The sequence below is a fragment of the Rhododendron vialii genome, chromosome 5a, assembly GCF_030253575.1.
Source record: "Rhododendron vialii isolate Sample 1 chromosome 5a, ASM3025357v1".
In the NCBI taxonomy this organism is placed as follows: domain Eukaryota; kingdom Viridiplantae; phylum Streptophyta; class Magnoliopsida; order Ericales; family Ericaceae; genus Rhododendron; species Rhododendron vialii.
In genome coordinates, this window is record NC_080561.1 from 14899877 (window position 1) to 14913107 (window position 13231).

Here is a 13231-nt window from a genome sequence, read left to right on the forward strand (position 1 = left end):
ATCGCTCAATAGAACTTGAAGATGTTGAACTTGGACTCAAATCTTGTGTAGAACTTACAATCAAACCAGCTATAGTTCTTTGAATGCTCTCTTCTTCCAAAGAACATGCAAATCGAAGTTCGGAAGTGTCTGAAGTGAGCCCATGAAATTTAATTAGTTGATTAGAGTTGAAGTGGTGATCGCCAAAGCGCCATGATAAATGGTGATTGCCAGTTCTTTCTATCATATAAGATCCATATATATTGCATATTTTTCAAAATCCATATTGAAAGATCTATAGACATAACGAGCAACAACGATCGCCAGTTAGATTGTAAATATGCATATGGCGGTTGCTAGATCTTAAGCAGCGACCACCAGTTAGATTGTGTTGACCGCTAGACTTTTTAGTAGTCACCAGAGATTCTGTTTGACAGAACCTCTGTTCTCTTGTTTTCTGTATGTTTTCCTTCTTCCCTTCCCCGCATGTGATTTTATTCCTTGTTATCACCCTTATCTATCCAACGACAAAATCAATTATTTGCAAAATCAATGAATAAATTGAAACGCTTCATATCAAACAATTAGAGGCCAACCTTTTAGTTAGGCGAAGAGAGGTGCCTCCCGAGAATAGAATCTCAATTTGGTTTCTTGGTTCCTAAAAACAAGTGGCAAGACCAAACAAACAAAGTGTGTCGCAATGAGCACTATCGGTATAGACATACTATTTTCCGTGCTTAAAAAAAAAGTATAGACATACTGGAACTGGTGTCTTAGTGTTTCACTTATTGGCCATCCTATGTGCAAGACCATTGCCCTCACGTGCAGGTATCAAGAAAAGGGTAATTCAAGTGCTAACCCACCATAACTAAAGTCCATGCCAGGTGGTGATTCCGAGTTATTTTCTAAAACATTCTGCGCTCTTAGCTGTAAAATCCATCTTTCATATAACACAAAGCTCTTCCTCAAAATTACACCGTAATGAACTTCGATCACTTGACCTGATTGCCCCTCACTATCCCTCGAGGCGAAAAAGCCCCACAGTCAAAATCCTGGGCGCGACAAATAGTCAACAATCATGACACATCCTCTTCAAGTATCAATTAAAACAAACCATCATGTATTCCAAACAATGCATCGATATTTAGAAGGTGCCAATAACCTCATCCGGAACTAGCAACCAACGGAGACGATCGTCCCCATCTCTGATCAAATCAAACGCCAGATGCCTGAGCAGAGGGATGTCGTTCTCACCCGACTTAGGCGAGGCGTTAGGGCGACAGAGAAACCAATTAACCCCTGCCAACTTAGCTGAGGCGTTTCAGGGCCCGTCTAGTTGGGCCAAGGGAAAGCCTTCTGGGGCTTTCTCCTAACTCAGCTTGATGGCCTTAGCTCCTTCATGACTCCGATGGATGACCTTGTAGCAACACCTTTCCGAAAAACCCACGCCCAACAGGGTGCATCCAATGGCCAACAAGAACAATGACCCTCGTTGGCCATAGCTGCATCACCTAAGTTTCTGCAGCCTGGCCTTTAACTTGAAAACCCTCCTTGGTGGACTGATTGCAGCACAAAGAAAGAGCCTAAGAAGAAGAAGAAGCTTCTCTTCATTTCTGTCACTCTAAATCAACCATATCCATCAATTTCCTTCCACCAGTTTACTTTTTGAACAAAATGGCCCAACCCCATTGCAATACAACTCATTTTTGTGTACATGTGCAACATGCAAGTTTCAGTGTCATGGCCAAACCAATTCCATTACAGCTCAAAAAATGAAACCATTTTTTTTTTTTTGAACGGCGATTTTTTTTTATTAATCTTTGAAAGTTTACAAAGACTGATGGTAGCAAGGAGAAGGGCAAATTTTTTTTTATTAATCTTTGAAAGCTTACAAAGACTGACGGTTTTTTTTATAGATTCACTCCAAAATTTGTCTTTCAGTGTCTAAATTACACACAACACAAGCACTAAAAACCCAAATTTAAAGTGCATTTATAAGAAAGTGGAGTGCAAAGATCGTTTTCCTTCAAAGTGTCCATTGTAATCCTTTGGTTGTTGCTAGTTGTTATCCTTTCTTTTGAATTGTAAGTTTGGCAAAACCATCTTTGATGCTGGGACAGTGACAGCTGGGACAGTGACACCACCACAAACACCATTGCTTCATATATCCACATTAAACAAAACATTGGTTAGTTGTGCCTAAACATCATAAGAGAGGATGCCTTTATGTCTGATAGTACAAAGCAGACTCCTTTCATGTCATTTCAAAGTCTTTTTTGGCTTATGTTCCTTGTTGGATAATTTGAACTTTCCATGTATATTATTAGACCTGTAACAGATTAGTTGCTTTATTAAGTTTACCGTTACCAAATAGCTAGTTAGGCGGTTAAATATGAGAGAAGAGATATTTAATTTATTGACTTCTATAATAAAATTGTAGGGTTTCGAGCTTTATTGTTTAATCTGGACATTTTGAGGTCCATAAAGTGTTTTGGGCTTTGTCCCAATAGGTGTTTCTTTCAACTTTTTGTTGGATTCCCCTTCTCCTCCCCCAACTTGATGTACCCTTATCAAGTTTCTTAATAAAACTTTGTTGCCTATCAAAAGAAAAAACTGTAGGGAATCATTGATAAGCACCCAATAATGTCCAATATTGGTGCTCTAAGTCCTTAGTTTTATCTTAATTATGTCTTTAATTTAGTTGTTTCGTTTGCTTTTGCACGTAAGGTTGTTTTGAAGATATTTTAGGAAAACCATGCAAATAAGGCTACTTTTGATGCCATGGACGACCCCCGAGGGAGTCCGAGTCCCGAGAGCTAAGGAAAGAAGCCCCGGAGGTGACCCGAAAGCATAGAAGGCCAAGAGGAGGACCAAAGTGACCCATTCTATTCCAGGTGCATGGGTACCAATACCAAGGAAGAAGAGGTATCGGTACCGAGGAGCTTAGAGGCAACTTAATGAGCTCGGTACCGCTACCAAGGTTGTGGAGGTATCGGTACTGAGGACCTTCAAAGCAAATTTTTAGGGCATTTTGTGAGATATCTTGTGGATGAATGAGGGCTGGTATAAATAACCCATTATGTCACAAATATCTAGAGTACAACTTTTTAGAACTAGAATAGGATTTGCTTACTCTTGCTATTTTGTTCTTGTTTGTTCTTCATTTTCCTAGCTTAATCCTGCATTTTCTACCTTAGTTAATCTTAGTTGGTTATTTCCGTCTTTATTAAAGTTGTAGCTATGCTCTAGATCTATAGTAATCTCAAGTTTATTTCAATTTCCATTGGTTAAATATGTTTTTTAGTTTTTGCCTTGCTTCTATTTCTCTAGATATAAGTGAGTAGTTCATAAGGCTTGGTCATGGGATGATTAGCACCTCGTGGCTCGGGTTGATCTTGCTTTTCTCATCATAAAGTTTCAATCTTTGGTTCGAAAATCAAGTTAGTTCGGGTTCGTTTGTCAAATTGTTGTGGTGTTAACCTCTTTAATCATGCGTAGGCAAGAGCGTGCTACTTGCCACACATGATGCTTGGAGCGATGTCGCTCGAGGCATTTGCCAAATGAATTCTAGAACTCGCTCGGTATTTGAACCCCGTTTTTAGTCTAAAATGGTTTTCATTGTAAAATCTTCCGGGTTGAGAACTTTAGTTGCATATCTCAAACCGAGTAACAATATGAGAAAAGTGGATTGACTTGAGTTGTGGGTGTTAGGATATCCTAGACCTAGCCTTCCATTTTTATATTAGTTAAATCTTCGTTCAAATTAGCCATTTATTTTCCACCATCTAAAGTAAAACAAAGTTGGCCATCTAAACACCGAAAACCTTACTTACATCTACAAATCCATTCAAGCATTATTAAATATTCCCTTGGGTACGATATCCGGTCTTCCGGATTATTATGCTTCAATTGAGGTATTAGCCATACGCTTGGAGTGATCATATATTTATATATCGACGGACGAAGCAATCATCCTTATTATAATGAAATCGTAATCAATTACAATCAAAATAAAATCAAGGGAGTCATAAAATATCGTAATTGTATCAGGACATGATTATGATATTATATGATTACTATATTATAACAACCCCTCTCAAACTCAAGTAGGTTTACCAACTTGAGTTTGAAAAGGCCAAGAAAAAGCATGAGCAGCCAAGCCAAGAGAAACTAAGAGCAACCAAGCCAAGAGAAACCAAGAGCAATCAAGCCAAGCCAATAGAAATCAAGAGCAACCAAGCCAAGAGAAAATTAGGAGAGCCAAACAACAACCATGAGTGAGAGAAGCCATGAGAGTACGTATTTGAGGTGGAATCCGAATGAGCAAGCCAGTTATATGTTACTACAAGTGCCTGGCGGACGGCAACAAAGTCTAGGCCGCCCACCAAGAGTGAAAATTCCACAAGGCCCAAATCTTATAGCTATGATACCATGATAAATATGAGAGAAGGGATATTTTATTAACTTCGATAATCCATAAAGCTATAGGGACCGACCGGTCCCCTACCGAAATCGTACCTACAACCGCGCCGGGCCGTCTCCGGTCACCGAACGGCCGATCCGAGCCATCCAAAAATTCTATAAAAAAAAAAAATGAGGTGGCCCTCACGGGAATCAACGGCATCAGATGTGTTTAGGATGCTTGATCCAAACACACGAGGGGGCCCACATGAAAATTAAGGTGTTTGGAACAAGTACCCTATACACATCGGATGCCGTTGTTTCTCGCAGGGGCCCCCACCGGCCGTCCGGTGGCCGGAGACGGCCCGGCACGGTCGTCTGTACGATTTCGGTAGGGGACCGGTCAGTCCCCATAGCAAGACTCCTTCGATAATAAACTATACAATGAGGCCTCTATTTATCAAGGGGAAGGAGCCTAACTATGGAAGGGAATCATCATAATTATAATAAAATTATAATCAATTACAATCAAAATAAAATCAAGAGAATCATAAAATATCGTAATCATATATAAGGAGTAATTACTACTCCATTCTAGGAGGCAAAAAACAGTATAAAGCCAAAATTATGGGAAGTGCAGATAAAATTGGGAAAAGTAGGCACAATCCCCCTTTCAACATCCACACTCTCTTTCAACCCTGTAATAAGTCCTTGTAAGTGCACAATATGGTTAATGGTAAAACCATTGTGCTAGTGATTGTTATTTGTGGTGGATCCGATTAATTAGCAAATGTCATGTCTCCCTTGTTTCTGAATGTTGACCCACCACCTACAAAATATGTAGTGCAATTATTACTTTGCCCTGTTAACTGCATAAATGCTTGTCTTTTGAGTTACTAAAACATGAATATTATGGTGTACTTCTCCATAGGTTTGGTGCTAACCCTTGTTTTTCTTTTTCCCAGCAAATCATCAGGAGTTTGTTAGAGATGAGATGCCATGGCGCGCGTACGCTCTTGAGTGTGATTGAAACTATTCATTAAGATCTTGCTTATGGATTTGGTGCGTATAAACTTGATTTGACTTGGCTAATTGGTAGTTTGGTTCCTCTAATTTGATTTCATGATTGAACTTAATTTCGAATCGTTCTTGTAAATCTAGGCTTTTTTTGACGTGGTTACATCTAACCATCATTTTCATACCTTGACAACATATAAAAGAACCAACAGGGGTTAGCTTAGTTGGCAGGACTCTTGCATCTCACTCCTCACCTGCGTGTGGGTATTCTTAATTCCCTTGGAGGACTTTTCCTTTCTTTCATTGTATCTATCTTATAATGGGCTTATTTCTTGTATTGATTGAGTTATTGGGCTTGGTTGTCTTGTCGACTCTCACAATTAATATAGTGTTCCAGGTTTGTACTCTGTACTTTGTATCTGATCTAAAATGATCTCTTCTATCGATTGACAAAAAAATATATATATAAAAGAATTTAACCCCCTCTCTCTAAAATCCTAAACTCTTCGTCTTCCCTTTTAGATCGGGGGGGACTTGTCCCTCCTCCCCCGGGCTTCTCCTTTCGCTTTTTCTTTTCTTTTTTTTGTTTCCTTTTAGGTGCGGCGTGGTGGGCGTGGCTAATGGGGCACTCTTGCTATTGGTGTTTTTGGGACTGGCAAAATAAGGCAGGTTATTCATGGCGGTCTTCGGGTTTCGTGGCTGCGGCAGTTCCGCCGTTGGATCTATTATTCCACCCTGTCTCCCTTACCGTCTTCCTCAATCGTTGCTCTTCTCTCCTCTCGATCGCTCCCTGCTTTTGGCTTCGTTCTCTACCCCGGTGGTCGAACGACGGTTATCCGTTGGAGAAATTTGTTTTGCTCATCGGTTGGTTTTTCCTCCGGGGTGTGGCGAGGTGGTTTGTCTCCACTGTTTTTTTCTCTTGGATTAATTTTGATTGGGGTTGGCCTAACGGCTTCGTGAGGCGCGGTGGTGTGACGGTGGTGTTTAGCTTCTCATTGGTGGTACGTAGTTAGAGTGCGGCAGGAAGGCTTTAATGTTCGGCTTACCCCCTTGTATAATTGGGCTTTGAGGCCTTTTTAAGTATTTGGGCTGCATCCTATTTACGTTTAATGTTTTATCTGGGCTTTAAATCCTCTTAGGTGCTGGCTTTGTTCCTTGGGGTCTCCCTTTGGTTGGCACCTTGCCAATCAAGGGTTTGGCTCTCGATCGGATGAGCACTTGTTGCCCTTCTCTTTACTTCTGTCAGTCTTTGTAAACTTTCAAAGATTAATATAAAAAAATCGCCGTTCAAAAAAAAAATGGTTTCATTTTTTGAGTTATAATGGAATTGGTTTGGCCATGACACCGAAACTTGCACATGTACACAAAATGAGTAGTACTGCAATGGGGTTGGGCCATTTTGTTCAAAAAGTAAAGTAAACTGGTGGAAGGAAATTGATGGATATGGTTGATTTGGAGTGACAGAAATGAAGAGAAGCTTCTTCGATCTTCTTCTTCTTAGGTTCTTTCTTTGTGCTGCAATCAGTCCACCAAGGAGGGTTTTCAAGTTAAAGGAAGGCCAGGCTGCAGAAACTCAGGTGATGCGGCTATGGCCTACGAGCGAGGGTCATTGTCCTTGTTTCAACTTCCTAGTCTTTATGTCATTATATATATATATATATATATATATATATATATATATATATATATATATATATATATCTCCACTATGGGGGTGATATATATACATGCATTCTGTAAGTAAGTATGAAAGTATTAAGTATATATGCATGCACTTGGAACCCCAGTGAGGTAAGTGAAGGAAGAGTACTGTCCAAAAGTAAGTGCACAACAGAACACAACATACAGAGTGAAGATAGCTTCTTGCAAGAAATTAACTAGGAAGAAAAGAGTTTACTCGATCTTCAAGACCAAAAAACATATATACTAGTGAAGTACGTATTTCTTACAACATGATCACTTTCACTATTTACACTAGTACGTACGTACGTACGTACATCTCTGTATCTCTGGAAATCTTATTTATGAACTAATGAAACAGAGAGCTAAGGTCCCTATATATAGCTAAAAATTTAGACAAAGAAGTGAGCCATCCGACCAATCAGTAAGCGTCGTGTCGTTTGACAAATCAGGAAGCACTGTGTCATTTGACCAGTAAAATATATCTTGCTGCATCACCCGACTAATAGGATCTAATTAACTGCGTTAGAAATTTTGGAAACTACACAAGTCTACAACAGAGGTTAGTTAGGTTATCATCATTACAATACAGGGTCCCCAATGGTTTGTGAGGGAGGGTACCAATGGGCCAAGTCGAAGCTAAAGTGCCGTTACAAACAACCAGAACAGAAGAAACAGAGAAGAGTTTGATTTATTTGCAGTTGGATTTTGGAAGTATCAAAGGGAGCAGGAGTACTCTACTCTTTCTGGATTTGATCATTAGCTAAAAGAAATTAAGAGGTAGCTATAATCCTCACTACTTACACTCGGTTCCTCTTAATTTTTAGCACTTTTTAAAAGTTGTCCTTATTCTAAAAAAAATCGCACTCAGTAGTTTTGCGCTAAATTTTTGTGAATTGTTGATTCATCTCGACAAAAAGAATCTGAAAAGTAAAAAAAAAAAAAATTACTTTCACCCAAATATTTTTAAAAATATCTAATTTTAAGTCAAAAACTCGAGAATGTACGTACCGGTAATTATGGATACATACATAGTGAAAGACAGAAAGGGGAAAAAAGGAAAGAAAAAAGAATCCAATAATGAGGTAATTTCATTATGGTAATAATGGTTTTTCTGGGCATGCACTCCAACAAGTGGGTGGCCTTAGGCCATATGGCCCACTCAAAAAAAAAAAAAAAACCAAACCCCATTTACAACCATGACACGTGGCTGCCAACATGTGCATGATATAAGCATGAAGTGTGACGATCATGACCCTCACCACATTACATTATCGATATATATACATGTCACACACACACATATATACACAGTAATTTTAAGGTCCACTCGTCCTGATTTTTTTATGGTCCGGATTTTCCCTTTCCCGATCGATTTGCGATGATCCGAGCCGCTCAATGTGTTCAGAACGTGATTTTAAGGGTACTCGTGAGAAATCAGCAAAAAAAATGATCGGGAAGGGCTTGATCCGAGCAGTTTTTTACTGAACCGTTCAATAAAAAACTGTTCAGATCAAGCCCTTCCCAATACTTTTTTTTGCTGATTTCTCGCGAAAACCTTTAAAATCAAGTTCTGATCACTTTGAGCGGCTCAGATCATCGAAATTTGATCAGAAAATGCGAGGTCTGAACGGTCCGGACCGTAAGGTGTCCGGACCTGAAAAGAACTCTATATATATATATATATATATATATATATATATATATATATACATACAGATGGACTACGTACGTACCCAGCACCCTACCATAGTAGTAGTAGTTTTTATTTGTCCACTTTAGTCTAATATAGATCGATTGTATAGATTCAATCCTGATTCTATGTTGATCATTCATTGATATATATCGTAAATTCCATAGCTCTCATGCATCGAGGAGGCCATTCGATCGTGTCAAAATTAGTTTAATTTTTGGGACACTTCAATTTTTGTCCACTTTAGTCTAATTTTTGGGACACTTCAATTTTTTTTAGTATTTGGGCTGGGTAGGACTCTTTTTAGAAAAAAATCAGTCCAAGTTTCATAAATAAGACTCAGTCTCTTGAGCATTGGTACTAAGACAGTAGGACTTTCTACTTATAAAAAGATTCTTTGCCTTTCTACTTATAAAAGATTCTTTGTCTTCATTGTTCCCTTCAACTAGCGATATGAGATTATAGGAGGGAGGTTTTATTTTGCAACTTGTTTGCTCCACATCAACAGAGCAAAGGCTCAATTGGCAAAGTGTTCACCTATAAAGCCCTCTACTCCACCTATTCCACTTGCTCACAGAGTAGTTGCACGTGAAAGCAACACGTGGGCAGCAAATCAGAATTAAAATTAAAATTGTTTTGAAGGGAAGTTTCAAATTTTGAAATATATATATATATATATATGTGTGTGTGTGTGTGTGTGTGTGTGTGTGTGTGTGTATTAATTAGTCGAGGGGATTTAATACAATGGTTTTGGCTTTCTTTGGCTATTTTTTTTTATTTATAAAAATTGTCAAGAGTTTAGAAAATCATTCTTAGAACAGACTTTGAGTATCTAAATACCTTGGGCCGGCCCGGATCATATGTTCATCGAGACATCAAATACCTTTTGACATTTAAACTCTTCGTTTCTTGATTTTCTATAAATGTACGTAGTTGGCTCGTGTATCTATATATGAATGTCTTTTTGATAACAAATTAATTTTTGGAAAAAATGATCTGAGGCTACCGGATGAACAAGTCAAATCATAGGTATAGATGTTGAGTGAGCTAGCATACAAGGATCTGAGATTACACCAAATTTGACAGCAGAAACGATCCATATTATAGCACACATTTATACGTATAGCTAGCTAGTCACAAATATACAGGCTCATTCATGTAAAACATATACGTACGTAGTACAGATTTCCCTCTATAATAGGAGTAACACATTTAAATCCAAACAAACATACCTAGCTAGCTTCTATCTCACGTCAGTCTTCTTTCTCTCTCTTCCCTCCCTTACTCTCGATCTATAAGTACGGACCTTCCCACAACCAAACCTTCAAATCAATACCACCATTTCCAGCCCATTCTTCTTCTTCTTCTTCTCAAACTTTAATTTCTTGCATCCTTAGCTAGCACTATATATATTCTTTTTGTTTTCCTTCTTTATATTCATACATAAGCATACACATGCACATATATATATGGATGGTAACAATGTCAACCTTCCACCAGGATTCCGATTTTTCCCCACGGATGAGGAGCTTGTCGTCCACTTCCTCCACCGGAAGGCCGCTCTCTTACCGTTTCATCCCGATGTCATCCCTGATCTCGATCTCTATCCTTACGATCCCTGGGAGTTAGACGGTAAACGTACTCGATATGCTTGAATTACAATATATATATATATATATATATATATATATATAGTTGGTATCTAGCTCTATATGTATAGAATTCGAGGGTAGCGGTATATCACGAACTTTAAAATTATATATATTTCAACCCAATCATGGCACCATGTGATTGATCATCTAATAATTTTCTACTTACATATATGTTTATCCATAAACATAAATAATGACCATTTAAAAAAAAAAAACTAAGTTATGAAATATAATGGGGATAAAAATCAGGTAACAGATAGTATTACTCCTCTAAATGAAGTTGCCTCATGTGACCTATATTAGAAGTCACCCTCACTTTTTTAATGCCAAGTTTTCTCTCAATTAATTTGGTACGTTGTACTATATATATATAAAATTTTAAGTTTCATCCCTTATCCATCTCCTAACAATTGGTTAATTAGTTTTCTATCAGATAAATCCATAGCACACACAATCTCTAGTTAGTGTTAGTCAAAACTCCATCTTTTACGTCAAAATTATCCCAGGAAGCTGATTTTGTTATTTCAACCTTTCACAACAACTTGAGTAGTTATTATACTTAAAGCCAGGACTTCTCTAGACTTTAATCAATCGTTTCTCATCTCATCTAAATTTTAAAAAAAAATAAAAAATCATGCTAGGATTCTCATATTACAAAACGCATTAATTATGTGTGATTTATAGCGACCTCTACTTACTGTGGATAATAGCAATTTATTCATTTTTTTATTCTTTTGTGTTTTTATGTGTATAGGTAAAGCCTTGGCTGAGGGGAACAAATGGTACTATTTTAGCCGGAAGACGCAAAACCGGATATCCGGAAGTGGGTTCTGGAAACCATTGGGAGTGGATGAACCAGTATTCAGTACTAGTACTGGTAGCAAGAAAGTGGGTATGAAGAAGCATTATGTTTTCTACAAAACAATGGAAGAAGCTACAGCAGAGGTCAAAACAAATTGGATAATGCAGGAGTTCAGGCTCTCAGATTGTGGTTCTACTAGTAGTGGTAGATCATCCAAGAGAAGAGGAAATCAAAAAGTAGTAAGTATATACATTGACCAACCATATATATATATATATATATATATATATATATATATAGGAATTTTCAAGTGAGGGATCCCTTATTTTGTTAAAATGAAGGACTTTCATTTCCCGATCAAATTTTGAAAATCCGAATCGTTCAATGTGTGCAGAACGTAATTTTAAGGGTCTCCGTGAGAAATCAACAAAAAAAATGACCGGAAAGAGATAATATTGTGATGCATGAAAAACTATACAAAGAAATTATTGCATAAAATTACTGGTCATTTAGTTCATATGAAGAGATATGAAATGCGTTGCTTATGACTTTCTTTTGGAAACGGTCTTTTAGGATTACAGCACATGGGTATTGTGTCGAGTTTACGAGCGCAATTGCGATGACGGTGATGACAGTGCGGAGCTTTCGTGCTTGGATGAAGTTTTCTTGTCGTTGGACGATCTCGACGAAATTAGTCTACCAAATAATTAGATCCAATCAAACAGGATCTGTTAATTGCTAGGGTCTTACAATGCTAGCTCTTCAATATTCATGTAAACCATTGCCCTACTGTTGTTACTAGCTGGCAAAATGTTGTACCAAAAAGTTAATATGGAACTTCAAAATGGCATTTTAACTTCGGAATTAAATTTCCCTAAAAACCAATTTAGTAACAAGAAAAACAGAATTCATGAATTCAAGACAAGCCACTCATTCTCCACAAAAAAGATTCGTGATGTAATATATTGTAGCGAATTGATGGTTTTGTGGCTATCCAAGTGGCTGTACCGTTGGGCGGAAATTGTGTGCACTTGAGTCGAGTGGGACCCATGTTGATGCCCGTGTATTCGAAGGGCAAGGGTTCTCTCCTGGGTTCCAACCAGTCCGGTCCAATTTGGACCATTTGTGGGTCATTTTCAGACCCATAACAATTATTGAAATCGTTCACTTTTAAGAGCTCGTCAAGAATATTTACTACGTCAAAAATCACGTTGATTGATATCGTTTAATGTGATTTCAAGATGCATTAGGTTTGGAAAAAACAAGGGTGGAACACTGGCCATTGCAACTCATTTGACACAATTATCCGAAGATAAATACATTTCAATATCATATTAAAGGATATCTGATCAACGTGATTTTTGGCATGGTTAATATTTCCCACAAGCTCTCAAAAGTAAACGATTTCGATCATTGTTGTGAGCCCAAAAATGGCCCACAAATAATATAAAACTGGACCGGACTGGTTGGAACCCAAATTGCAACTTAGATCATCTCATCGATGATCAATGTGATATGCAAAATGAAATTTACCAATGTCTTACTCCAAGGTCTCGCTATGTATACAGTATACCACTCATGCAAATAGCAAATAGTGTGTGGCCCGTGATCCTTTGATCTGGGGTCCTCCTCCGTTGGCTCATGGGTTTCCTAGCCTTCTTGCTCATTCCTGCACAGTAAACGCACGACTAAGACCTGGCCGGGGTTGCCCGGCAAGGCCCTCCGGCAAGAGGATGAGAATGTGCAGAGAATCAAGTAAGAGAATAGGGTTTTTAGGTAGCGTAGTGTGTGTACCTTTTAGGGTTTCTTCCTTTGATATTTATAGTGCCTCCTTGACTTGTTTCCCAAGCACAGGCATGTGCCTTGCACGGGGCAGATGACGTCACCCTGACGTCACTGAGCAGATCTGGTAATTGTTTTTGGGTGTGAGCTGACAGCCTCCATGTGCTCCCATCGTTATCTTTTGGCGTAACCGCTTCGTCATATGAGAGGGCACATGACTCAACA

At 38.4% G+C, this 13231-nt stretch overlaps 1 protein-coding gene across 1 annotated transcript; it reads left to right on the top strand.

Annotated features, from left to right (window-relative positions):
* Nucleotides 1-10010: 10010 nt before the first annotated feature.
* LOC131327163 (NAC domain-containing protein 104-like) lies at nucleotides 10011-12088 on the top strand. The gene is made up of 3 exons (XM_058360182.1): nucleotides 10011-10402; nucleotides 11177-11463; nucleotides 11798-12088. The coding sequence occupies exons 1-3, from the start codon at nucleotides 10240-10242 to the stop codon at nucleotides 11933-11935; spliced, it is 588 nt and encodes a 195-aa protein (XP_058216165.1). The 5' UTR covers nucleotides 10011-10239; the 3' UTR covers nucleotides 11936-12088.
* The last annotated feature ends 1143 nt before the right edge of the window (nucleotides 12089-13231 follow it).

What these genes read in the sequence shown, in the direction of transcription:
- LOC131327163 (XM_058360182.1), top strand. Translation starts at nt 10,240, where the DNA reads ATGGATGGTAACAATGTCAACCTTCCACCAGGATTCCGATTTTTCCCC. An exon ending in CGATCCCTGGGAGTTAGACG is followed by an intron (nt 10,403 to 11,176) that starts GTAAACGTACTC and finishes TTATGTGTATAG; the next exon opens with GTAAAGCCTTGGCTGAGGGG. An exon ending in GAAGAGGAAATCAAAAAGTA is followed by an intron (nt 11,464 to 11,797) that starts GTAAGTATATAC and finishes ACGGTCTTTTAG; the next exon opens with GATTACAGCACATGGGTATT.